We start from the raw sequence: 26135 nt of genomic DNA, 5'->3' as shown, positions 1-26135 counted from the left end.
AGGTTTGGTTGATAATTGACATAAAAGAAAAAAAAAAAAGACGGTGAACTGGTATGTGCACTACCAATAATCGGTATGCACATTATTATTGTAACTGGGAAGTTTAGTATTATCGTTACTGGTTATTAATCGAAACTGTAACCGGCACCCTACAAAGTAGAAATCGGTTTAGACTAGAAAAAAATGTAGGTTAGAAACCAATTTAGATTTAGAGATTTTAAAACAAGAACCAATTATTGAGTTTATTTTGTATATTCAGTATTTATTTGACTTTTTTAACTGGTTATCTTGGTTAACCGATTCTTTTGATAACCTAATTGGTTGTATAGGTTAGATTTTAGACATGCTCCAACTAGTTATTAGCCTAACCAATTTTAACCAAGTCAACCGATAACATGTTTGGTTAATAACCAACAAAAAAGGAAGAAAAAAAGACGGTTAACCGGTAAGTGCACTACCAATAATTAGTATTATCCTCGTCTACCCTTGCATATGGTTCTCATAAAGAAATAGTTTAGATAAAAATATTAGACAAATACTTTTTAAGGTTGTTTATTGTGGTGACATCCCAAGGCACCTCAACTTTCCGCAAGATCCTCCGGCCCTTTAGGCATTACTAGGCTAACGCCCAATCCCATGGCTCCCTTGTAACGCCCCAGTCCACCGGTGCAAATTAAGTTAATAACCTCCGGTTAAGGGTTGCCACATCAACGGTGACTTGGTCGTTAACGCCAGTGGGCTTGCGCCCACAACAACCAGTCTAAAAGATATCGCTAGTTCACAATTACTTTTTTCCTATTTATTATGATTGAATAGTATATATTATCATAATATTTTATCAAATCTTTGATCAAATCATCATAACTCATTACCAAAAATAATAATCGAAGCATCTTTACATCATACAAACTTATTTACTTAACATCTCAATTATTAAATCATTATTAAAAAACAACCCAAAAAAAAACATCTAATTTTTCTTATTCTTTCTCGAATACACCATTCCTCGGATCCCATCCGGATCCGAAACAAACCCAAGAGGCCTATAGAATCCCAACACTCGGGGCTCCGAATACAAAGCAATATTGGTGATCCCCTTACTCAACAACTCCTCCACCACCCTCTCAATGACAGCCTTCCCCAACCCAATTCCTTGAAAGTTAGGATCCACCACCACATCCCATATTATGGCATTGAACACACCGTCTCCAGTGGCTCTAGCGAACGCCACGGGTCTCTTTGTGGTCTCGTATTCGACCCACAACAGCGAGTCTGTGTGCTCTAGCGCGATCCTTATCTTGTCCGTGTCTCGCTTTGGGAAACCGACTGCAACGAATACGGAGTTTAAGTGGTCCAGGTTCAGTTGTTCGATTGTGCGGCGAAGGATGAAGCCTCTGGATTGGAGTTCTTCGTCTGAGATGGCGTAACTGGGTTGGGATGCTGAGACTGAGAATTTGCGAAGGGGGTGGTGGGTGGTGGTGGTTAGTGATTGGAAGCGGAGGAGGGGTGATCGTAATGGGAGGGGTAAGGTCCCGTGAAGAAGCATGTTTCGGATATGTGTATACAGATTTTGATGGATAGATAGATGAGTGATATCTGTTACCATTGCACTTTGTGGTTGTGATGGGAAGTTTGTTGGCCAGTGGTCCTGGTAGGTTTAAGATCACACAACTCTAAGGCCATGTGTAGTCATAAAGCCCCTTGTGGGTCGTTATGCGAGACGTGTCGTGCCACGTCATACGGGGGCTTTATGGGGCGTTATATCATTAGAGCCCGTACTCATAAAGCCCCTACCCATCATTACTTATTTAATAATTTTTAATTTTATTAATTAATTATAAAAAACCCTGCTTAAATTTGATTGGTCCAAATTTTGAAAACTTCCCCCATACCAGCGCTATATAGATCGCGCTCCCCCACTTTTTTTTGCCCCATAACGCCGCCCGTAATGGTGTGCCAGGCGTTATGAGGGCGTTATAAGAGAAAAGGGCGCCATATAAAGCCCCACTACGCATTACCTAAAACAAAGTGACAATTCTTATTTCTCCCTAAAAAACTTCTTGATTGCATATTTATACAACTTAAAATTAAAATTACAAATATTCCCTTACTTAATCAATAAAATTATAAATTTAACAATTTTGATTTATTTCATTAAAAACAAGTTATATAAAGATTAAAGACTTTTTTACCCTTATTTTTACTGAAACTTAAAAAAATGCATATTTATTCATTTTTGCTAGGTTTTGTGGTTTTTTCACAAATCTTTTTATTTTTATTTTTTTTACGTTTTGCTAGTTAGTTTTTTTTTTTGTCGTTTTTTTAATCTATGACAATGATCCAATCAAATCAGAAATGTTCAGCAAAGTGGTGTAACATGACGTTGTAAACTTATCGGAATATTAGAACACAAATGATCATAAGGCACCATAGAAAAGATACACGGTTACAAGTCTCGTCAAAGATTGATGTTTGATGAAATAATGTGAGTTGCATGAGTTAAAGTGGATACGCAACCGTATGGTTTATTAAGTTCTTTTTGCCAATCTATTTAAGGTCTTGAGATTAACATGCGTTAACCTTCTATGACATGATGATTTCTTATTAAATGATGCCTTGGAATATAAACATGACACTCCCTTGTGATGTTGACTTCTCGATCTCATGTCCAAGGTATAAACATCATCTTTTGTCTCACCTTTGAGCAAGGTCTTGTTATTTGATAAGATTTTGTAACCATTTTTCGTGAAAATAGTAGGTACGTCGAAGTGCCATTTAACTTAGGCCAACTATTTTTCCCTAAGTGTTGTCACCAAAGCAAATATGAGATCCAGTATAAGGTTTAAAGTCCTAAAGAAGTGTCTTATTTTCCCTATCATGTGTGTGGCACATCCACTTTTAAATACTATATCCTTTCATTGTTGGACACCCCCTTAACAACACAAAGCTGACATGTCTTAGATGTATAATCCAATGTAAAGTGTTTAAGTCGTTTATGTTGTTGAAGTCCCCTACTTGCTACCGACAATTTTTTAGTAGGAGCTTCATATCCAGCTAATGGCTAATTAGTAGGAATGACTTCCTACGTAAGGCTTCGTAATGGTTTTCTTGTTCTTTCTCGACCTTCTCTTAGGACTTTGAGCACCATTTGTGCATTTTAGTTGTTCCTAGGTACCTTTGTTTATACAGAATATGGGGTATGGGGCGGGGGTTGGAGAGAGACGCCTAAGTCATCACCTCGGGTGGGCTTGGGTTTGGGCGTGGCCCCTTGGGCGGGAGTTTAAGGCCGGGCGTTGGGCGGGGCTATCAACGTGACATGGCGGGATGTGATTGGCCAAGATAACTAGCCGTTTGGGCTAGCAGTTGGCCAACGGCTATGTGTAAAAAAATTGAATTTTTTCACTATAAAAACATATATTTCTATTCATTTTTTTACCAAAACAACTCCACCTCTTCTATAATCATCTCTATTTTTTTTTTAAAACCACAATACGAAAAATGAATCCTCATAATCGTGGTTTTGACCCGAACAACCCGTGGGCATTACAAGAAAATCCTAGCCCACCACCCAATCGTCCAATTGCTCCCTTTGTAATACACTCCACTATGCCCGATATGGCGGGTTACGCATCGTTTCTCTCGAATCGTGTGTATACTAACTTCCCTCACACCAACGATTATATACCTAGCCCGTTTCCACAAACGCCCATCAACCTTTTACAAACGTCCATCAACCTTTCCCAAACCGAAACCGTCCCCGAAACTCAACCTCCCATCGATGGTCCTTCCACATCCAAACCCATCAAGAAGAGAAGTCACAAGAAAAAAACCGAGGCCGAGAAAACACTTAAAAGCGCCAAACGAAAACAACAAAGATTGGTCCTTAATGAAGAAGTTGCATTGGCGAGGGCCTGGCTTCAACAATCTCTACATCCAACTTTAGGTATTTTTAAATATTTTGTAGCCCTTATTTGAATATTTATGTTTTTTTTATATAACTTTGTAATATATTAAATTTTGTTTTGATTAAAATAGAAAATTCTCAACATAGAAACCATTTGTGGGAAGCCATTAGTAAGGCATTCCATGAAGAAATGGAAAGGGAGCTTTATCGTGAAAATGATAGCTTATCCTCGAAGTGGACCGAGATAAGCGGGCAACTCACCAAATTTAGTGGTTTTTTACATAAGGCAAAGCAAAACCCAAAAAGTGGTGAAACCAAAGCCGACTTTGTGACAAATGCATTGGTTACATACAAAACGAATGTGGGGAGCGACTTCCGTTTCATGCATTGTTGGGACATTTGTAAGTTCCATCCTAAGTGGGCGAATATCCTCAGTGGTAGCGAAACTAACACGTCTTCCAAAAGGTCAAGGACACCCTCGTCCCAAGCCCAATCGGTTGCACGAGATCAAGAGTTGGAGGACTTTGTGGATGATTCGCCAAACCGGCCTGAATACGGAAGAGATGCCGCAAAAAGGCGCGCTCAAAAATCAAGATTGGGTACGGCATCGGCTTCAGTTGGGAGTTCAGGCTCGCGTAGGGGAGTATACAGCTATCAATTGGAAGACATTGCAAGCAAGTTAGATACATTCAACGTATTCCAATAACAAAGGGCCGAAATTCGGAAGAACAAAGAAGCTAGGGATGCCCTGAAACAAAGACGAGATGATATGAAATTTCTAGCCCAGCCCATCGATCACCTATCAGATGAAGAGTTGGAACTAATGTTGGAGACGAGAAAAGAGATAAAGAAAAAATATTAGAAGCACTAGGAATTTTTTTATGTAATTTTGTTTATTTAAAAAACATTATTAAAAAATTTAAATTTTTTGTTTTAAAAATATAAATAGCACTTTGGGCTGGCTACACCCCAAACCCCCGCCCCACCATACCGTCTTCAATGTGGGTCAGCCCAGCAAAGCCCCCCCCACCCTCCCCCCCTCTCAAGCTACGTGTCAACCCATATCCCAAACCCCCGTCTCACCATAGCCCACGGTCTAACCTCTTAGTTGGTCTTTTAATAACAGTGGTTGCTTTTGCATGCGTACTCCCTTGGACATTTCTTTTAGTTAGGTGAAAATTTGATTGGTTTAGGTCGTAGTAGCAAGTAATAGGTATGTTATTTGTCCTCCGACTTATGAAATACTTCTTAACTCTATTGTATGAAGTATTCTTTTAAAGTTTAGAGCTTGTAGATCTACTTGTGGGGGTGGTGGTTTTTGGTTGTTCATCGACTGTCTTCTGTGATTTTAGAGCGATGGAAGGTATTGAACTTGTCGTATTGGCATCTCCATGTTGTTTCATCATAGGTTTTTCTTGAAAGCCTTTTTTTTTCTTTTTTCTTTTTGGGAGGAGGGGGGGGGGGGGTGACAGAGGTTTATCATCTCACTTGGGTTTGAATGCTTTGATGTCACAATTTCCTCAACCCCTAAAGTTTACCCAAGCTCAGTACTACCATTGTTTTTTTTAATACTTTTAGCTGCCTCAACTTTGGGGAATTGGGGTGAGCAACAATAGGAGTTTGTACATGACCATCAGCACTAGTTATGCCTTCCTTAGATAGGGAAATATAGTTAGTGTGACGCTCTATGACATTGTAGCCAATTCTAAACTTTGTAGGACTATGTATCTATGAATTTAACATCTTTTGGAGTTCCACATAAGATTTGGACTAGGCCTCAAATCTCAATACATGCTTTGTTTCTTTTCTGGGCATCTACATCAACAATCCTCCGCCTTAACCGACACATCAAATTTCAAACCTTCTTATAAACACACATGTCGAACCAACCCCACATTGTCCAAAGTCCGTCCGCATCTTGCAGACCTTGCCACATCACCCTTGATGTAGATGCTCTAACAAGTTTGTTAACAAGGCCATATGCGTCAAGTGTTGTCTTTCAAATATGCGTAAAGTTTTGTTTTTCAAGTTGTCGTCGTTTCTATTCATAATTGGAATAGAGGTGCTTCATTTGGTATTAGATGTGGCCAGTGAGGGGTTTCATTCATGGAATGAAACACAAAAGAAGATGGCCCGACACTGTCATATTTGCTTTTTGCGGACGATGCAATCTTCATAGGCAAATGGACGATGTCGAATTGGCTAAACATTGCCGGTATTGTAAAATCCTTTAACTTAGTTTCTAGACTGGGGTCGAAATAGAAATTGAGGTTATTTCGAAATTAGGACTTAAGGGGCGGAGGTCCGGGGGTAGCACCCCTAGGAGGAAATTTCTTTATTAAAAATGGCTTAGAAAAATAATTTTTCAGAAACTAGGACTTAATTTTGAAATGGAAAAAGAGGTCATTTAGGAGGCAATTTTGTTTAAAAATAATAATCGTCTAAATATAGAACCAATAGTTTCCTTCATCCCAATTCGAAATTCAGTTTTGATCACACTCTTTATGGTTTACGAATTTCACACCAAATCGCCTACTAGTTCTTGTTCTCAATCCAATTGGATTTTTAGAGAGAACCACCGAAATAATTCGACCTGAAAGTGACTACACGTCTCTCAGAACATCCGTTGCAAACCAATTTTCTTTGTTAAAGGCATTATTAATATTGACCTTATGGGAATGTTTAAGAGTATACATGTGAGGGTGCAACAACTCTGATCTGGTTGGATGGAATTTATTAATTTAAATTCATTTGCTCATGACAATAGTGTTCGTCTGGTCTAAATCACTAAATGGTTTAAAAGCGATCTTCGAGAAGCTAGTGGGCCGTCGAGAACCAAAAGTAGTCAAATTTTCTTTTCCCACAATTTGCGCAATTGATTTTAGTATTCTCAAATTCTGCAATTTTAAATCGATTAAATAAATTTAAATTTTTTTTGAATAAAGGCGGTATTTTATAAAAAACTTAAGCAAGGTGCTCAAGCAAAGTACAAACAATGGAAAATAGAAACAGGAAACAGGAAAGGAATACAGACAATTACATTAGAAATTGAAATTTCTCCAGTTCTCCCATGATATATCCGACAACCCTGCTCGATTTTTTATCCAAGTGTATGAGATGGCCTTAATATCACTGATTAGTTTTGCGATATCAGGAGGTTTACTTTTGAAGATAACTGCGTTCCTCATCAGCCAGATGTTCCAGCAGGTTGCTGCCGCCACTGTGTACACCGCCCGATTCAGCTTTTTCCCACCTTTATAAGACCCGATGAACTCTAGCAGTTGTACCACACTAAGGATATAGCGCGGTAAGGGAATTTTCATCCATTGAAAGATCAAGATCCAAGTTTGTTGAGCCATATCACAGGTAATGAGAAGATGACTTACTGATTCCAGCGCTTCATTGCAGAGAACACAATTTGAGGAGTTGAGATGTAGGCGCCGAATTTGGAGTGCTTCTTTTGTTGCAATACGGTCCAAGACTACCCTCCAGAGGAAACAATTGACTTTTTTTGGTATCCAGTGGAGCCAATTAAGCACCTTTGTTTCATTGATTAGGTAAATAAATTTAAATGGTGTGCCATGCTTTTAAATGATATATACATTTTAAAATTTGGGTCCTAAAACTTGTTTTAAAGTTGATTAATGAATAAGAAAAATAAATCAAAACGTTTAATTTGGTAAAATAATATATTTATTTATGCCGACGAAGTACAACAATAGGAAAACAAATAATCAATACAACTCATATAAAAAATAATAATAAAATGAAAAATGAATATGTATACAAAATCAATCTAGAACAAGCTGAAGGCAGCCAATGCCACCACCAAGCTTCCCACCGCCATATGCACACTCTTCAATTTGTATGCTCCGTTCTGCAAATTTTCAATTCCACCATTATTATTAGCCAAATCATAAATATACAACTACAACCAACACTATTAAGCTTTGTAGTAATGTACTATAATAATCAAAGCATAATGTACAATCCAGATTGAATTAGTACAGTTAAAATACTTATTTATTTGTATAGATTTGAGTTAAATGTATAGTTGTTCTTTCTGGTTTGCAGATATTACAGAGCTGAGCTGGTCCCAGACTTCAATAATTACAGAGTTAGCTTTTGTGGTTTCACTTAAGTAGGTGCAAAATGTCTATTTTGCCCCTAATGTTAGAAGATAAAACAATTTTAAAAAATAAAACACATGGCTGACGCTGCGGTATAAATTTTGTTAAAAATAAAGACCTCTGGATACTAGTATTACCTCATCAGCGACATCGGCTGATGCGGGACCAGGAGCGGGCGCAGCGTCAGTGCTCGGTCCAGGAGCGAGCGAATCGGAAGAAGGCGCGGGCGATGGTGCAATGTTCTTCTTTCCCTTCTTCTTGCTAGGCGCCGGGGCAGCAGCCTCAGGAGCCGGAGAAGTCTCGGGTGCGGGAACTGGTTCAGGAACCGGAGGTGACTCAACCGCTGGTGGTGGAGAACTCACCGGCACCGGAGCAGGAGGAGTGCTCACCGGAGTCGCAGCAGGAGGAGCAGTCACAGGAGCCGTTGGAGGAGCTGTCACAGGAGCAGTTGGAGGAGCTGCCACCGGAGCCTTCGCCGGAGCTTTCACCGGAGCTACTGGAACAGCAGAAGGTGACGCAGCAGGCGGCGTTGTTACGACGGTTGACGGTGGCGCATTTGTAGGCGAAGAAGCCGGAGATTGAGCTCCGACAGCGGCGACAATGGCACAGATGAATGCGAAAACGACAGCGTTCTTCATATCGATGTTTGTATATATTTGTAGAGAGAGAAAGTGAGTGTTTGAGAGAGAGAGTGAGAAGTGGGGTGAAGAAGAGATGTGGAGATGAGGGTTTAAGTAGCCGTTAAGGTTAAAGAGGTTCGTTGTATTTTTAACGTGTGGGGACCATAAGGACAATCATAACAAGTATTAGTTGTTCTTTGTGGGGCCCGGTAACGGCTTTATACAGCTGGAATCGTTTCACGTGGCCCACCGAAAGATTGTTCTCAAGTGTATAACGGGGTGAAGTGTGAAGTGTAAAGTTTGGAAAGAATAAGATACATATAATATTTGAGAACTGTATTATTGATTTCGTGTTTATTACCTATATGATTATATCAATTATTATTTTTATATTTAAAAACTTGATTTTGTACAATTTCATTTCATATGATATATCATTTGAAATTTTACATGTAGAAAACCGTAACACTATTATTTTGACGATATTTTATAATATGGTGTAAAACTATTCTATTTAATTTAATGTTAGAACATTATTAAATTTTATAATTTACTTTTGACAGATTTGGTTTTTTATTTAATGTTAGACCACCATTATTAAATTTTATAATTTACTTTTGACAAATTTGGTTTTCTATTTAATTTTAGACCATTATTAAATCTTATAATTTGCTTTTGACCGATTTGGTTTTTTTAATTTTAGCTCCTATAACGGTAAGAAATCGATTAATATTTCATATGTTCAAGGAGTTATATGGGGGAACCAATAAATTGAGGGGGTGAAACGGTTCAAGTGTGAAAGTTTGAATAAATAAACGTAATGGATAGAGATCGGAAGTGGGAGGCAAGATGGAAAGCTGATAAGGTTGAACGTAGTGGGGCGTTTTAGCCCATCATCGCACCATTATAGCGCCGGAAACACCGTCCCCAAGGGCGCTATGCTCGAAAATTTTTTTGAAGCACGATAATCTTCGCGGCGTGATTGTTTGTTTGGTTAATCATTTGGCCAATCAAAAAATAGAAGAGTTTTTTATATTACTTAATAAAACTTAAAATTATTAAATAGGTAATGATGGGTAGGGGCTTTATGACTACGGCCTCAAATTGTATAACGCCCCATAAAGCCCCTTGCTGACGTGGCACGACACGTGTCGCATAACGTCCCACAAAGGGCTTTATGACTACACATGGCCTAATGGTTAAAGATTTGTTTATTGATTGTTAGGGTTTTATGAGTTAGAACTAGAGTAATGATAGGAGTAATGTCTTAGAACGGTGATAAACGGATTGTGTTTATGGGTTGGTGGGTTTAATCTGACGCGAATCAAAAAATTATAGATGTATTTGAACATGACCCTAAACCCGAAATTCATGTCATACATACGAACCCGAATACGACTCGAATATTTGTGGGTTGACCCGAACATGACACATTCAACCGGAAATTTTTTATTTTTTAATTTTTTTCCCGCAAATAAATATATTAAAATTAAATTTTGGTAATAAAAACACAAATATATATTAATAAAATTAAATTTAAATTATAAAATCTTATGTCAATTTTTCTAATTAAGTTTTAATTATGTCATAAATGTACACCCAATTTAATTTATGACATAAACATATTGTAAAAAAAATATAAATGGGATAAACGGGTCAACTCGGCAACCCGACCAGATTGACCCAAACCTGACCTTTTTAGCTAAACAGGTTGGCGGGTTGACCCGAACTCTTTTAAACTAATCCCAAACCTGCAAATTTTGTGTTAGGTTCGTGTTGTGTCAGAAATTCACACCCTTATGTATTAGTATAAATCAACATGCTAGAGTATTGTACTTTGTATGGCTTTTGATGACGGGTGTGGGTTCAAGCCCAATTCCCTTTCTAAACAGGCGCCATCCGCCCGAGCACAAGTAAGGTAGATCATAATCTCACAAGTCAAAGTTAGATCATGAAGACAAATGAGTTGTACATTAGACCGTGCGTAGTGGTAAGAGTGAATAATGCACCCACCCTTGGGCGTTTTCCGCCATGTGGCAGTACAGTCAGCAAGGGGCATTATTGGGCGTTTTTCTAAAATGGGTGTAGTGGGGATGTGGGCACTATGTTAAAAGGGTGTAAACAATTAAATAAAATAAAAAAAACTAACCAAAAAAGGTATTGGTCAAACCTAAAGAAGATAGCTGTGATTGGTGGTTTCAAAATTCATCTAGCGTGTTTCAAATCACGCCGGTGGCTTTTTTTGCAAAAACACGCCGGAAAACGCCATGGGGGTGGAGGCTCAGCGTTGTTGGGCGTTATTGGGGGAGAAAAACGCCAGAATCCTTACCACTATGGGTGGTCTTAGGCAAAGTGCCAAAAAGGGTGTAGTCGCTTTCAACAGAATAGAAGTCAAAGAATTTCTGAGGACAACATTCTGAAGGAGGAGAAAGAGGTCTGTTATCTTTCTTCTCCAAGGATGCACTACATCAGACACCATAAAAGGCTTTGACTTCAGACTCGTAGCCTCGTTTTCTCCCCTGCTTGCCCTCTTGTTATATGCTTACTTCCCCTCTTGTAATATGTTTACTTCCCCCGTTGTAATCGTTTACTCCCTTAGTTGTAATATGTACTTGTTATAATTTTCATTCTTTTTAATATTGAAAGAGTCAGCAGTCAGTTGATTTCTCCAATATGTTAGTGTGTGTTGTTGTGATTGTACAAGTGGTCGTACCAAAAAAATGATATCAAAGCTTGGTCAAGAGAAGAGAATCAAAAGATGAAAAGAGATTAATTGAAGTAAAAGGAGAAAAGATACAAGAAACAAAGAAGCAATCACATTGGAGAATTAATTCTTTGCCGCCACCGTGAATTGTCGAACAAAGAAAGGAATTGAAGCAGGCTGGAAGGTGAAGTAGAGTAGCTCAGAAATTAAATGAATTGGGAAGTAAGCATGAAAAAAGACTGAAGAATAAAAAAAGCAAGCTAACACACACTTCATTTAGTTAGTCGCCATAAAAATTGAATAAAATAAAAGAACCAATATGAGAATTTTTAACAATAATTTAGGACATGTGAAGAGGAGGCAGACTGCGGCGCCGGTTAGAGCTGTTGAAATCCTCACGGTGGAAGGGAAGCGGAGTAGAGGACAGGCCTAAGTTACATGGGATGAGCGGATTAGACAAGATTTACTGGAGTTGCACCTCTCTGAGGACATGGTCCAGGATAGGAGTTTGTGGAGGTGTAGGATTAAGGTTAAGGATGGGTAGGAAGGGGTATATAGTGATGTCTTAGCTCTATAGTAGGGACTCTAATATTCCTATAATTTAGGTGTACTTTACATGATATTGTATAGTCGTATTTATGCCTCTATGTCTTCTAATGTCATATTATGCTCCTACTTATTCTTTGTTACTCTTCCGTCAATGTTTCTTTTGTTCATGTTCTTACTAGTATGTTGATCTTTATATTTAGTTGTTTGTTTGTTTTGTCCGTTGTTTAAGTTGAGCCCGGGGTCACCTTGAAAGCAGTCTCTGTTGGATCAGTTATGTTTAAACATAATGGAAAACATGAATAACATACCTGTTACAGCAGACAGGCCAGCAGAGAATCCAGTCAGAGATGCAGCCATTGAGTTCGACATGATTGTCAGGATGATCTGGTTCATCCTTAGGGTGTAAAGTTATGATGGTGATGAACCGAAACTAGGGTTGGTTTCGGTTATGGAGAGAGAGACGAAATAGATGTTATGAGGGTTGTGTGAATTGTGTAATTGTCTAACCCTTAAACTCTCTAATGATCTCCTTATATATACACCCAAGAGGAAACCTAATTAGTTAATAAGGGTAATATGGTCCATCAACAATTACCAACTAATTATTAATAGGTTATTAATATATTTTGATCTAATATAATATAAATGATTATAATGGCTAAAAAGATTAAATATTATATTAATAATATATTTAATCTCACATTCTCCCACTTAGCCGAGTAATCATTTATCATGAGTATTAGATGAGCCTGGCCAGGAGTTAACACTCATTTTAGCCTTAAACCAAGAACTATAGCAGAGAAATACAGCCGTTGAATCATCATTCGACTAAGGACCCCCATTAATCATACTATAGCCTCAATTTAAAACCTAATAGTTACGATCAAAATATGTATAAGCCCTTTAGCGTCTGATTTGTATTTATATTTGTCTATATGTCATTACACCGGCATAACATATGTTAGAGACATACAAAATCAAACTGAGGAAATTTCATTAATTAAAACGTAAGCTAGTACAATATGCCATTAAATAAGGTCTTTAGTAAGTCACATATTCGATACATGTTCTTCAAAAACTTTAGGTGGGAGACCTTTAGTCATCGGATCTGCAAGCATATCTTTAGTACTAATATACTCAATACAAAGATTATTTTCCTCAACTCGTTCACGTACGAACAAATATTTTGTATCGAGATATAAACCAGCTCCAGTCGAACTGTTACTGTTCGAGAAACTAACGGCAGCTGAGTTATCACAGTAAAGCTTCAATGGTCTAGAAATGGAATTAACGATTTTGAGTCCAGTGATCAGATTTCTAAGCAACATTCCATGACAGGTTGCGTTGTAAACAGCAATGTATTCTGCCATCATTGTGGAAGTTGTAGTTAACTGTTGTTTATGACTCTTCCATGAGATAGGTCCGCCTGCTAACATAAAGATGTAGCCCGAAGTGGATTTCTTGTTATCTTTGCATTTGGCAAAGTCAGAATCAGAATAACCTACCACTTCTAAGTGATCACTTCTTCTATAAGTCAGTTTATAGTCTTTCGTCCCTTGCAGATATCTAAGGACCTTCTTAGCTGCTTTCCATTGATCTAGACCAGGATTAGTCTGATAACGGCCTAGCATTCCAGCAATATAAGCGATATCTGGGCGAGTACAGACTTGCGCATACATCAGGCTCCCGACTACTGACGCATAAGGTATCTGGCTCATTTTCTCCTTTTCAACCTCTGTTGTCGGACCCTGGAATGAACCGAAAACATCTCCCTTAACTACTGGAGCGACGGAGGGTTTGCACTGTTGCATGTTGTAACGTGTAAGGACACGATCTATGTAGGTCTTTTGAGACAATCCTAAGATCCCTTTGTGTCTATCTCGGTGAATTTCGATGCCAATGACGTAAGAAGCGTCTCCGATGTCACACCCTGGCTTTGCGGAAGCGTGGTTAATTTGGTGTGACTCCTTAATACCATAGCTTAGTCATAACAAAGCTATATGAATTAAAAACATGCAAGATCATCCATTAAGTTTTGAAAACCAAATACAATACCATTGTTTTAACGGGGGTACACCCTAACAACCATAATCTTGTTCAACAAATAAACAAAACATAAACACAGTTTAAGGACTGTGACTTGTCCAGGAAAGAGTCACATTCCCTAAACCCCGGATGACCTCGGAAACTAGTGCAGCGGGAAAACGTGCCATACCGTGCCAGATCCTTTAATTCCCTGAAATACATGTAAGTTGAAAAATCAACAATAATGTTGAGCGAGTTCATGTGTTTAGTATGTGCGCGCGAATAAACCTTTATAACCATTGTAAGTGTGAATATTTTGTAAACTCTGGTATGAAAGCAAATAAGGAAACATATCAGTTAATGTGTAACCACATGGTCCAACCTGCGGGCGCATGGGAGGGGATAGGACAAGGTCACCACATGGTCCAACCTGCGGGCGCATGGGTGGTGTTAGGACAAGGTCACCACATGGGCCAACCTGCGGGCGCATGGGTGGTGTTAGGACAAGGTCACCACATGGTCCAACCTGCGGGCGCATGGGTGGTGTTAAGACAAGGTCACCGCATGGTCCAACCTTAGGGCTCATGGGTGGGGTTTGTTATGCTCAAATAGGCCTATCACTTGTATCCCTCGATCGTACTACGAGGACTAATGTTCTTAAGGTTTCACTTACCCAAATCACATAACCTAACAGTTCCTTCCTTAGCTGACCATACCATGTAAGAAATATTCGTAATCATAGTAACATGTATTTCACCCCCGCAGTTTAGAAAACTGAAAACAGTTAAGAGAAAAGGGGGACATGAACTCACAGTCGGTGCGTCTCTACCAAGTACTCCAAATCGGGCAGCTGTGCAACGACCTACATGTGCTAATTTCTATTAGACGGATGGCCGTGCCTTAGCTTTATAGTTTAAGTTTTTGGGAAATAGTTAGACAACTATTTCGTGTTTATACTTTGCATGTACTTGGTAATTAATCTCCTTCCCAAGGATGGGGGATTTAATACATGGGCGTTCGAATTACACCATTAAGTCTCACTTAATATATTCATTTCCAATTCCAAAATATAAATATTTTTCTCAAAAATATTATATTTTCATTTCACATAATATTCCCCAAAAATAATACGTTGATAAAATATACGTTCATAATTATTTCCGTATAATGCGTAAGTTACGTTTTAGCGATCGTATGGTAATAATAATTACCGTTGTAACTTATATGTTTATCGTGAAAGCGTTCGTATTATTTTGGATCCGTCAACGTTTGTAAATATTATTTTTACTCTAAAAATAATATTTGTGTATTTTTCACAAAATAATCATAAACAGTGTTGTGAAAATAGATTTACCAAATATATATTTATCACGTTTAGTTTTGTGAAAATCCCACCTCCGAATATTTGTAAATAAAGTCGTGGCGAAATATATTTTGAAAACATGTCAAAATAATTCTAACACTTGTAAATAATTTTAAGTGTTAGGTTTTAGAAAACTTTCGCCAGAGTTTCCCCTGTAACTGGAGATGGCCACGCTTTCAAGGTTATCATTTTCTTTTACAAAATCATTTCAACAACTTCTTTATTCACTCAACAATTTCCGACACATAGTCGACAAGTATGTAAATCGCATAATCACATGAACTTGTAGTTTTTCCGAAACTATAGTGTAAATCCCATTATATTTTGTGGATCTTTATATAAAGTAGCTTAATCTCGTAAAAACCTCGTTTTTAGAATAGATCCATCTTTACAACTTCCCGTCACCTTTTACAAAAACTGTTATTTTGTCGGATCTTTTCATTTCACAAGTGTTTATACACTTGTGGTTTATAAAAATCATACTTGTTAGTGTAATATCCGTCTTTTAGAAGACATGATTTTCTTGACGCTTGGTTCTATGAAAATACCATTTGTACATACGTAGATCCGCCCGTTTTAAACACTATTTTACAAGTAAAAATACTTTTACACAAGTTCATGTTTCTCGTGTGGTAGAGTTTCACCTTTTAACCCTTGTACCATTCAAAACAAGCTTATGTCAAGATCCATGATCTTAACCAAACCGGGTTAAATGGTGATTCGAACTACCACAACATAGATCGGGCCTAAATAATCACAACTTTCAATTACTACATCATTTACACAACTTATATGCTTTTAACCAACATTATTCGTGTTTTAGTAGACTTTTGTGCTTCAAATTGTAAGTTTCCGACTTTTAACCATTACAACACATTTTAACCACCTTAGAATAGTTCGAGAGAGTGTTTTAAGCATTATACCTCTAGCTCGAGGCTAGGGAAGATTCTATGCGAAAAAGGGGTGGATAAAAGCAAGAGAGAGTGGTCCTTCGAACTCCGAGTGCACCAAGACTCCTTATATGCGACCCTTAACACTTATAGATGATTGAAGCTTGCAAGATCAAACTCGAAAATGGTTGTGGTGACCCAAGGGGGTTCGGCCGAAGCCTTTGAGAGAGAGAGAGAGGAGTGTTTGAAGTTGAAAAATGGAATGTGATGAACTCTTGTGCCAAGTCTACTACTTATAGATAATTAGGAAGTTTTAATCTAATGGTTAATGTGTTGTCTAGATATTAGACAACTAGGATTTTAATATTCAAAAGAAATCAAGTCTTGTCCTCTTGGTTTGGGCCGATTTCCAATGGGGGGGGTACTAGTTCGATTTCAACTAGTTAGTTAAGTATTAGTTAGGTTAAACCAAGTTAGATTTAGGGACTAACTCAGTTAGTGGTGTGTTGTGCTATAATGCGGGTGTTAGGGTATTCAGGGACCCTAACTGGCTCAGAAAAAGACCAATATTGTTAATGTCAATATTTTTATGTCCCGAGTAAAGTCCGGTTGTTCGGTTGGATAGTAATCCGTTAAAGTGCTTAACAAAGCTTTTAAGTGTCGTAAATAACATTTTTAGTGACACAACTTATTCCCCGAAGTGTCAGGAATATTTTCCTCATGTTTGGCACTTTACTAGTTAGCCAGAAGCTGATATGTTAATTAAAGTGCCGTGTTTTGTGCTTAGAGTACGTTTTAGGCACATCCAGTCATTATATCTTATTCCTAGAGACGCAGTTCTACAACCCTTGTATCCCTACACTCACTATGGGTGTAGTAAAATATTTCTGGCTCATACAGGCCTTAGAGGCAGTGTCTGCCTGATGCTGGCTTTATCAGCATGTTCAATAGGTTATCCGTTCAAATGCTACTGTGCTTTTGTGCATCATGTTTGTCACTAGAGTTCAGTATGTAAATAATGTAGTGACGGAAATCAAAGTATGATGCAGGAATATACAAGTATTAGAAATCAAGTAGCAGTTCATCAGCAATTTCAGTTAAGCACAGTAATTAAGCAGTAATTAATTATTAATTAAATAGTACGGATACCTGGTTTAGTGAGGGTTGCCACAATCTCCCCCCGTTAAAGAAATTTCGTCCCGAAATTTTAAGTTCTGCTTGTAGAAGCAGGGTTCTTAGGAAATAAGTGGGGGTATTTCTCTTTCATTCGGTCCTCACACTCCCAGGTGAACTCAGGACCATGGCGGGCATTCCAACGAACTTTGACGAGCTTGACACTGCTCCGGCGGGTCTTGTTTACTTTCCAATCCGTGACCTCAACGGGTTCTTCCACGAAGTGGAGCGTGTCGTCAACATGAATTTCGTCGGTGGGAATGGCAACGGTGACTTGAGTTGGACTCCTCTTCAGATTGGATACATGGAATGTATCGTGAACTCCATTCAGTTCAGCGGGTAGGTCCAACTTGTATGCTACTAACCCGATTCTTTCCAAGATCTTGAACGGTCCAATATACATCGGATTCAACTTTCCACGTTTCTCAAAGCGTGCCACACCCTTCCAGGGTGATACCTTCAACAAAACCATATCTCCTACCTCAAACTCTAGAGGTTTCCTTTTTAGATCCGCGTAGGATTTTTGTCGGTCACGAGCCGCACTGATGCGATCTCGGATCTGTGCAATCTCGTCTGTGGTTTCCTGGACTACATCAGGACCAACCAACTGTCTATCACCAGCGTCAGACCAACAGAGCGGTGATCTGCATTTGCGCCCTTATAAAGTCTCGAAAGGCGCGGCACCAATACTGGTGTGGTAGCTGTTGTTGTATGAAAATTCAACCAGAGGCAAATGCTTATCCCAGCTACCGCCCAAATCCATCACACATGCTCTCAGCATATCTTCCAAAGTCTGTATCGTCCGCTCGCTTTGACCGTCGGTCTGCGGGTGAAAAGTAGTGCTCAAATTCAACTTTGAGCCAAAAGCTTCCTGGAAGGATTGCCATATCCTCGATACGAACCTTCCGTCTCTATCGGAGATGATTGAGAGAGGTACTCCATGGCGTGTAACAATCTCTCTCATGTAAATTTCGGCCAGTTTGCTTGTATTATCCTTCCCTCGGATAGGTAAGAAGTGCGCTGACTTCGTTAAGCGATCCACTATTACCCAAATAGTGTCATGGCCTCTTGGCGTTCTTGGCAACTTCGTAATAAAATCCATGGAGATTTGTTCCCACTTCCACTTGGGAATTTCTGGTTGTTGCAGAAGTCCCGAAGGCTTCTGGTATTCCGCCTTAACCTTGGCGCATGTTAAACATTTGCTCACATAAACAGCAACATCGCCTTTCATCCTAGGCCACCAATAATAATCCTTAAGGTCCTGGTACATCTTATCCGCTCCAGGATTGGATAGAGTACTGCGGCTTGTGAGCTTCATCGAAAATAACCTTCCTTAAACCACCAAACAGAGGAACCCAAATCCTTTTCTCAAACACAACGTTCCTTCCTCGTTTGGCACCAATTGCTTCTCCATCCCCCGGAGATATTCCTTCTCAAGGTTTCCTTTCTTGAGAGCTTCCTCCTGCGCGGCACGAATGCCTAAAGGAAGATCGGTTCGTATAACCATCTCCAAAGCCCTAACCCTTATAGGCATGATTCTCTCTTCCCGACTTAGGGCATCGGCGACCACATTCGCCTTCTCTGGATGATACTTTATCTCACAGTCGTAATCATTCAACAGCTCTACCCATCGTCTTTGCCTCATATTCAACTCCTTCTGGTTGAATATGTGCTGGAGGCTCTTGTGATCTGTGAAGATTGTGCACTTCGTACCATAAAGGTAGTGTCTCCAGATCTTTAAAGCAAAAACCACTGTGCCGGGTTCCAAATCGTGTGTGGTATAGTTCTTTTCATGTACCTTCAGTTGGCGTGACACGTAGGCAATAACCTTTTGGCGTTGCATCAACACACAACCCAATCCTTGACGCGATGCGTCGCAGTATACCACAAATTCATCTGTACCCCCTGGTAGGGCTAAGATTGGCGCGTTGCAAAGCTTATCTTTCAATACCTGAAGCGCTTCTTCCTGTTTGATTCCCCAATCAAACTTCTTGTCCTTCTGAGTGCGGAGCGTCAATGGTTGAGCGATCTTTGAAAAGTTCTCGATGAATCTTCGGTAATAGCCAGCCAAACCCAAGAATTGCCGAATCTCGGTCGGCGTCTTTGGCGTTTCCCAATCCTTGATCGCCTCGATCTTGGTTGGATCCACGTGGATTCCATCTCCATTTACCACGTGCCCAAGGAATTGCACTTCTCTTAGCCAAAACTCGCACTTAGAGAATTTGACGTATAGCTGTTCCTTCTTCAACAGCTCTAAAATGGCTCTTAAATGCTGTTCGTGCTCGGCCTTCGTCTTTGAATAGATCAAGACGTCATTGATGAATACAATCACGAACTTATCCAAGTACGGCTTACAAACTCGATTCATCAAATCTATGAACACTGCAGGTGCATTTGTCAAACCAAACGGCATAACCAAAAACTCGTAGTGCCCATAACGAGTTCTGAAGGCTGTCTTTGGGATACTCTCCTCCTGTATCCTTAACTGGTGGTAACCAGATCACAAATCGATCTTCGAATAGAAGCTTGAACCTTGCAGTTGATCAAACAGATCATCAATTCTTGGCAGAGGGTATCTATTCTTGATCGTCAGCTTGTTCAGCTTCCGGTAGATGATGTTTATTTGAAAATCATCATCCTTCTTTTTGACGAGTGGTAATGGGGTTACCCCAAAAGGGAATTTTGGTATGTTATCTTCCTTCTCTACCCATTGCTAAAACTTCTCTGTCAATCCTTGCATCTCCGAAAATGTAAGTCGCTACGATGCATTGACTACGGGTGCAGTGCCTGGAATTAAATTGACGCGGGATTCGACTAATCGTTGAGGAGACGATTCCGGCAAGTCTTCGAGGAAGACTTCGGGGTATTCTCCAATCACAGGGATATCTTCGGGTTTTGGTTCTTTGGCTTCTTTTTCCACGATATGAGCCAAGAATGCAACACATCCTTTGTGCGAATATTTTTGTGTCTACTTTGCCTGATAATCCGTAGGGGCGTATCCTGCTCCATGAATCACAATCATTTCTCCGTTCGGCGTCGGGGTGCGGATGACAATCTCCGCTGGGTTGTTCGACAACCAATCCATCCCAATTATCACATCGAAGCTTCCTTTAGGCTTGTTCTATCGAGAACTGGGTATCTAGTTTACTTACTACTAAAACAACTATATTTTCTGAGGCTAAAATTTGACAATACTGTCAAATAGAGCATAACATTGACTATTATGAGACGTACCGATATCCACGCTTGGATTCTATCCCCGCTGTTGAGCTTTCATCCACGTGCCTGAGTGTTCTTAGGGCAATACTTCCTGAAATGCCCCACATCACCGCAATTAAAACATGCTTGGCCACAGCCTTGATCGTCACCATCCCTGCCTTGATAGTTGTTGTCGTTGTTATTTCCTCCGCGATTTCCGTTACCATCTTGACCTCTATTTCCATGTTCAGTACCTTGCCGACATGTTTCCTTGACATGTCCCACCTTGCCACAGTTACCACATTTTCCATATCTACACCGCCCGTTATGGGGACGTCGACAGTTGTCGCACTTTGGTAGAATACCCGTGTACTCTTTTCTCTTTTTGGCCTTGTCGTCGCTACTCGACTGGGTACCCTGTTTGAAATTCGCCAACTTCCTCTTGTTGTTCCCAGATGACTCTACATGAGTCTCCTTCTTCTCCTCAGAGGCTGAAAATTTGTTCATCCTGATTGCCTCTTCCGTCAGGGCTACACTTAGATTGATGGCCTCAGAGATTGTGGCAGGCTTTGATGCCGTTACCATGCTCATGATTTGGGGTGCCAATCCCCAAATGAAACGCTCAATCCTTTGAAACTCCGGATCTACCATGTAAGGAACGATACGCGATAGAACTTGGAACTTCTCCACATACTCAGCTATTTTTGGACCTTCCATCTTCAAGTTCCAAAACTCAGTTTCTACCTTCTGGCTTTCTGTTCTCGAACAGTACTTTTTATGCATTAGCTCTTTCAGCTCGTCCCACGATAGAGCATACGCAGCAGCCTCGCCCATTGTCTGAACTTGAAGTTTCCACCATGACAGAGCCTCATCTCGGAACAGCCCGGAAATGTACGTGACCTGATCTCTTGGGGCGCATTTGCTCGCACGCAAAACAGTGTCCGTCTTCTCAATCCAGCGTACGAAGGCTACGGCACCCCCAGTGCCGTCGAAATGTAGGGGCTGGCAGCCCAAGAACTGCTTGTAGGTGCAGCCGTTGGGTGGGTTATTTCCTGAGGTACCTCCGTTGCGCTCGGAGTGATGGGCCTCGTATTGTGCGATGACTGCAGCAATGATTCCCTGAAGTTCCGCCTCATTGGTGGGTATGCGTACATCCCGTCTTGGAGGCATCTTCCTATGATGATCGTACGGATCAGGTCATAGTAAGTAAAATGTGCGTAAGTATACAACAATATCAACACATAACATCTCATGTTATCAATAAATCAATCACATAACATCTCATGTTATAGAACATAAACAATAGATCACTTTGATTTCATTGCCACAAATCGAGACCAGAATGTAAGGTTTACAGGTACCCAACTGTATCATACAACATCAATGACTTAGTAGGTGACGACCCTAGGCAAGTCGTGCGATCGCTGGTCATGTTCAGGAATCTCTGATTCGTCCATTTTCAAATTCCAAGACTCCATCTCAAGCTTCTGTTATTCCAGTCTTAGAACCATATTTCTCCTTAATCATTTCCTTGAGCTCGTCCCAGCTCAGTGCATAGGAAGCATCTGTACCAAGGGTCTGAATCTAAAGATCCTATCATGAGAGTGTGCCATCTAGAAATGACCCCGAGGTAAAGGTAACACTCCGTTGGGGTGAACAGTTAGTCATTCTTAGAATGGAGTCAATCTTTTCGGACCAACGAACAATTGCAATGGTGCTTACTGTTTCGTCGAAGTTCAAAGGCTTGCAGTTCAGGAACTGCTTATAAGTGTGGTCAGTTGGGGAGTTATTTCCAGTAGTGCCATTGCTGTGCTAAAAGCGGAGAGCTTCATGTCGTGCAATTGCCTGTGAGTTGCGTTTTCGCAGCTCGGCTTCTATCCTTGGCAACATACTGGTGTTTGTGTCATGCCTAGGTGGCTTTCTCTTCTGCCGAAATGGCATGAGGTGGGTTAGACAACTTTCCAATTGTCTATGAGATACATAGCACCATAAGCCATCATGTACTCACCCAATTTTATACGTAAATATACTCAATGTATGGGTGGGGAAATAAATTACTGAGCCTTCACATAGGCTTGCCAATTTGGCTTGTTGCTTGAAATAGGATGAACTCGAGGCTTCATCGCCTTGGTCATTCGTGTTCGAGTTATTTCCTGCCACATTGGTTTTCATTAGCTTGACCCGCAGAGTCCACCAGGATTTCTGTGCACTACAAGTCGTTATTACGTGGGCCCCCGTAATAATAAATTGTCTTGCACAGTTACCCCAAATTTTCTCTCGTCCAAGCAGATGATCAATCAAGGAGCAACAGCAAGTGCATCGGCATGAACAGGGTCATGCTCCAATGCGGGGTCGGGAGCAACTCCTGGCTCAGGGGCCACAGTGGGCTCCGGATCAACAAACTCCATCTCAAAATCAGCTGGATCATCAAAGATAGGGTCGATAGGGACCATAGCATCCTCCAAGGGCTGGTCTGAGTATATGAACTCCGTGTCATGGTCTGGATCAAAACCAGGTGGAAAAACAAGATCACCCTCAATACTGTGATCAAACTCAAAGCTGTGTGCGGGAAACGGTGCAGCTGATGATGCCGTATCAGGGTCGGTGTCGTGTGAATGGTGCTGCACTCCCTGTTTATGCGAAAATGCGGATGTCAGAAACTCAAATGAGTCTGGGATAGGGGAATGGGCATGAGTTTCCCCTGCAGGAGCGTCCACAAGCAATAGGCTAATACCAGCGGCAATAGGGCCTCGCCCTCGAATGGGTCCTCTTCTAGTAGATCGTTATCATCGACAGAGGCCATGTTGGGGGCATATCAACAATGGGATAAACGGCAAGGGGCACAGGAGCAGGGATCACCGCGAGTGGCAATTTCCCAACAAGATGACCATCAGTAGGCTCTGCTACGACTTCAGGCAGCGCAAAAGGGCTGAATGTCGTCATTGTCTGTGCCGGTAGTATCGGAAATGTGCACCTCGTGCTCCGATGAACTATGTCGTCTGATGCTATGGCCATGGGATTCGTAGTGTCCATCTTCCTAGTACAGGATGAAAGCATGGCGTTTGTAACACAAACACATATACGTATAATAATCAATCATATTATCATATAAACATGTTAGTCAATAAGCAATCAAATAATTCTCCTAGTCCCACTAGCCTCCCAGCCTCCCAGACTGACACTCCTAGTCCCACTAGCCAAATTCTTCCCAGTCTCTAAGACTGACATTCCTAGTCCCACTAGCCAAATTCCTTCCAGTCTCTAAGACTGCTCTATCATCCACCTCGACCTCTCAGATCGAGCCTCGGCCTCCAAGACTGAGCCTCAGCCTCCAACACTGAGCCTACTCTCCCTTGTCTTACTAGCCATCTACCTCGACCTCTTAGATCGAGCCTCGGTCTCCAAGACCGAGCCTCAGCCTCCAAGACTGAGCCTAAAAATAAATAAATAAAATGTGCTCAACATGTGTTTATAAAAAGGTTTTGGATCTGGACTTAAGTGGTATGCAGTAAAAATGTTTTCGTGAGAGCCCTAGTGATCATAGTCTAGACTCGAGAAGGAATCCTAGTTCGCTATGATCAGAGCTCTGATACCAAGCTGTCACACCCTGGCTTTGCGGAAGTGTGGTTAATTTGGTGTGACTCCTTAATACCATAGCTTAGTCATAACAAAGCTATATGAATTAAAAACATGCAAGATCATCCATTAAGTTTTGAAAACCAAATACAATACCATTGTTTTAACGGGGGTACACCCTAATAACCATAATCTTGTTCAACAAATAAACAAAACATAAACACAGTTTAAGGACTGTGACTTGTCCAGGAAAGAGTCACATTCCCTAAACCCCGGATGACCTCGGAAACTAGTGCAGCGGGAAAACGTGCCATACCGTGCCAGATCCTTTAATTCCCTGAAATACATGTAAGTTGAAAAATCAACAATAATGTTGAGCGAGTTCATGTGTTTAGTATGTGCGCGCGAATAAACCTTTATAACCATTGTAAGTGTGAATATTTTGTAAACTCTGGTATGAAAGCAAATAAGGAAACATATCAGTTAATGTGTAACCACATGGTCCAACCTGCGGGCGCATGGGAGGGGATAGGACAAGGTCACCACATGGTCCAACCTGCGGGCGCATGGGTGGTGTTAGGACAAGGTCACCACATGGTCCAACCTGCGGGCGCATGGGTGGTGTTAGGACAAGGTCACCACATGGTCCAACCTGCGGGCGCATGGGTGGTGTTAAGACAAGGTCACCGCATGGTCCAACCTTAGGGCTCATGGGTGGGGTTTGTTATGCTCAAATAGGCCTATCACTTGTATCCCTCGATCGTACTACGAGGACTAATGTTCTTAAGGTTTCACTTACCCAAATCACATAACCTAACAGTTCCTTCCTTAGCTGACCATACCATGTAAGAAATATTCGTAATCATAGTAACATGTATTTCACCCCCGCAGTTTAGAAAACTGAAAACAGTTAAGAGAAAAGGGGGACATGAACTCACAGTCGGTGCGTCTCTACCAAGTACTCCAAATCGGGCAGCTGTGCAACGACCTACATGTGCTAATTTCTATTAGACGGATGGCCGTGCCTTAGCTTTATAGTTTAAGTTTTTGGGAAATAGTTAGACAACTATTTCGTGTTTATACTTTGCATGTACTTGGTAATTAATCTCCTTCCCAAGGATGGGGGATTTAATACATGGGCGTTCGAATTACACCATTAAGTCTCACTTAATATATTCATTTCCAATTCCAAAATATAAATATTTTTCTCAAAAATATTATATTTTCATTTCACATAATATTCCCCAAAAATAATATGTTGATAAAATATACGTTCATAATTATTTCCGTATAATGCGTAAGTTACGTTTTAGCGATCGTGTGGTAATAATAATTACCGTTGTAACTTATATGTTTATCGTGAAAGCGTTCGTATTATTTTGGATCCGTCAACGTTTGTAAATATTATTTTTACTCTAAAAATATTATTTGTGTATTTTTCACAAAATAATCATAAACAGTGTTGTGAAAATATATTTACCAAATATATATTTATCACGTTTAGTTTTGTGAAAATCCCACCTCCGAATATTTGTAAATAAAGTCGTGGCGAAATATATTTTGAAAACATGTCAAAATAATTCTAACACTTGTAAATAATTTTAAGTGTTAGGTTTTAGAAAACTTTCGCCAGAGTTTCCCCTGTAACTGGAGATGGCCACGTTTTCAAGCGTATCATTTTCTTTTACAAAATCATTTCAACAACTTCTTTATTCACTCAACAATTTCCGACACATAGTCGACAAGTATGTAAATCGCATAATCACATGAACTTGTAGTTTTTCCGAAACTATAGTGTAAATCCCATTATATTTTGTGGATCTTTATATAAAGTAGCTTAATCTCGTAAAAACCTCGTTTTTAGAATAGATCCATCTTTACAACTTCCCGTCACCTTTTACAAAAACTGTTATTTTGTCGGATCTTTTCATTTCACAAGTGTTTATACACTTGTGGTTTATAAAAATCATACTTGTTAGTGTAATATCCGTCTTTTAGAAGAC

The 26135-nt window shown here is 40.1% G+C and overlaps 2 protein-coding genes across 2 annotated transcripts; both read right to left on the bottom strand.

Annotated features, from left to right (window-relative positions):
* Window positions 1-845: 845 nt before the first annotated feature.
* On the bottom strand, window positions 846-1626 carry LOC110910062 (serotonin N-acetyltransferase 2, chloroplastic). The gene has a single exon (XM_022154782.2). It carries the CDS (start codon window positions 1604-1606, stop codon window positions 971-973), a length of 636 nt encoding a protein of 211 aa, XP_022010474.1. The 5' UTR covers window positions 1607-1626; the 3' UTR covers window positions 846-970.
* Window positions 1627-7579: 5953 nt separating this feature from the next.
* Window positions 7580-8766, bottom strand: LOC110910061 (classical arabinogalactan protein 9). Its single transcript, XM_022154781.2, has 2 exons — window positions 8172-8766; window positions 7580-7781 (listed from the first exon to the last, which is right to left on the bottom strand). The coding sequence occupies exons 1-2, from the start codon at window positions 8670-8672 to the stop codon at window positions 7701-7703; spliced, it is 582 nt and encodes a 193-aa protein (XP_022010473.1). The 5' UTR covers window positions 8673-8766; the 3' UTR covers window positions 7580-7700.
* Window positions 8767-26135: the final 17369 nt, after the last annotated feature.

Source organism: Helianthus annuus, chromosome 9 (assembly GCF_002127325.2).
Source record: "Helianthus annuus cultivar XRQ/B chromosome 9, HanXRQr2.0-SUNRISE, whole genome shotgun sequence".
Taxonomy (NCBI): Eukaryota; Viridiplantae; Streptophyta; class Magnoliopsida; order Asterales; family Asteraceae; genus Helianthus; species Helianthus annuus.
Note: the sequence above shows the minus strand (reverse complement) of the source record. Positions and strands in the feature narration are given on the sequence as shown.

What these genes read in the sequence shown, in the direction of transcription:
- LOC110910061 (XM_022154781.2), bottom strand. Translation starts at nt 8,672, where the DNA reads ATGAAGAACGCTGTCGTTTTCGCATTCATCTGTGCCATTGTCGCCGCT. An exon ending in CAGCCGATGTCGCTGATGAG is followed by an intron (nt 7,782 to 8,171) that starts GTAATACTAGTA and finishes GAAAATTTGCAG; the next exon opens with AACGGAGCATACAAATTGAA.
- LOC110910062 (XM_022154782.2), bottom strand. Translation starts at nt 1,606, where the DNA reads ATGGTAACAGATATCACTCATCTATCTATCCATCAAAATCTGTATACA.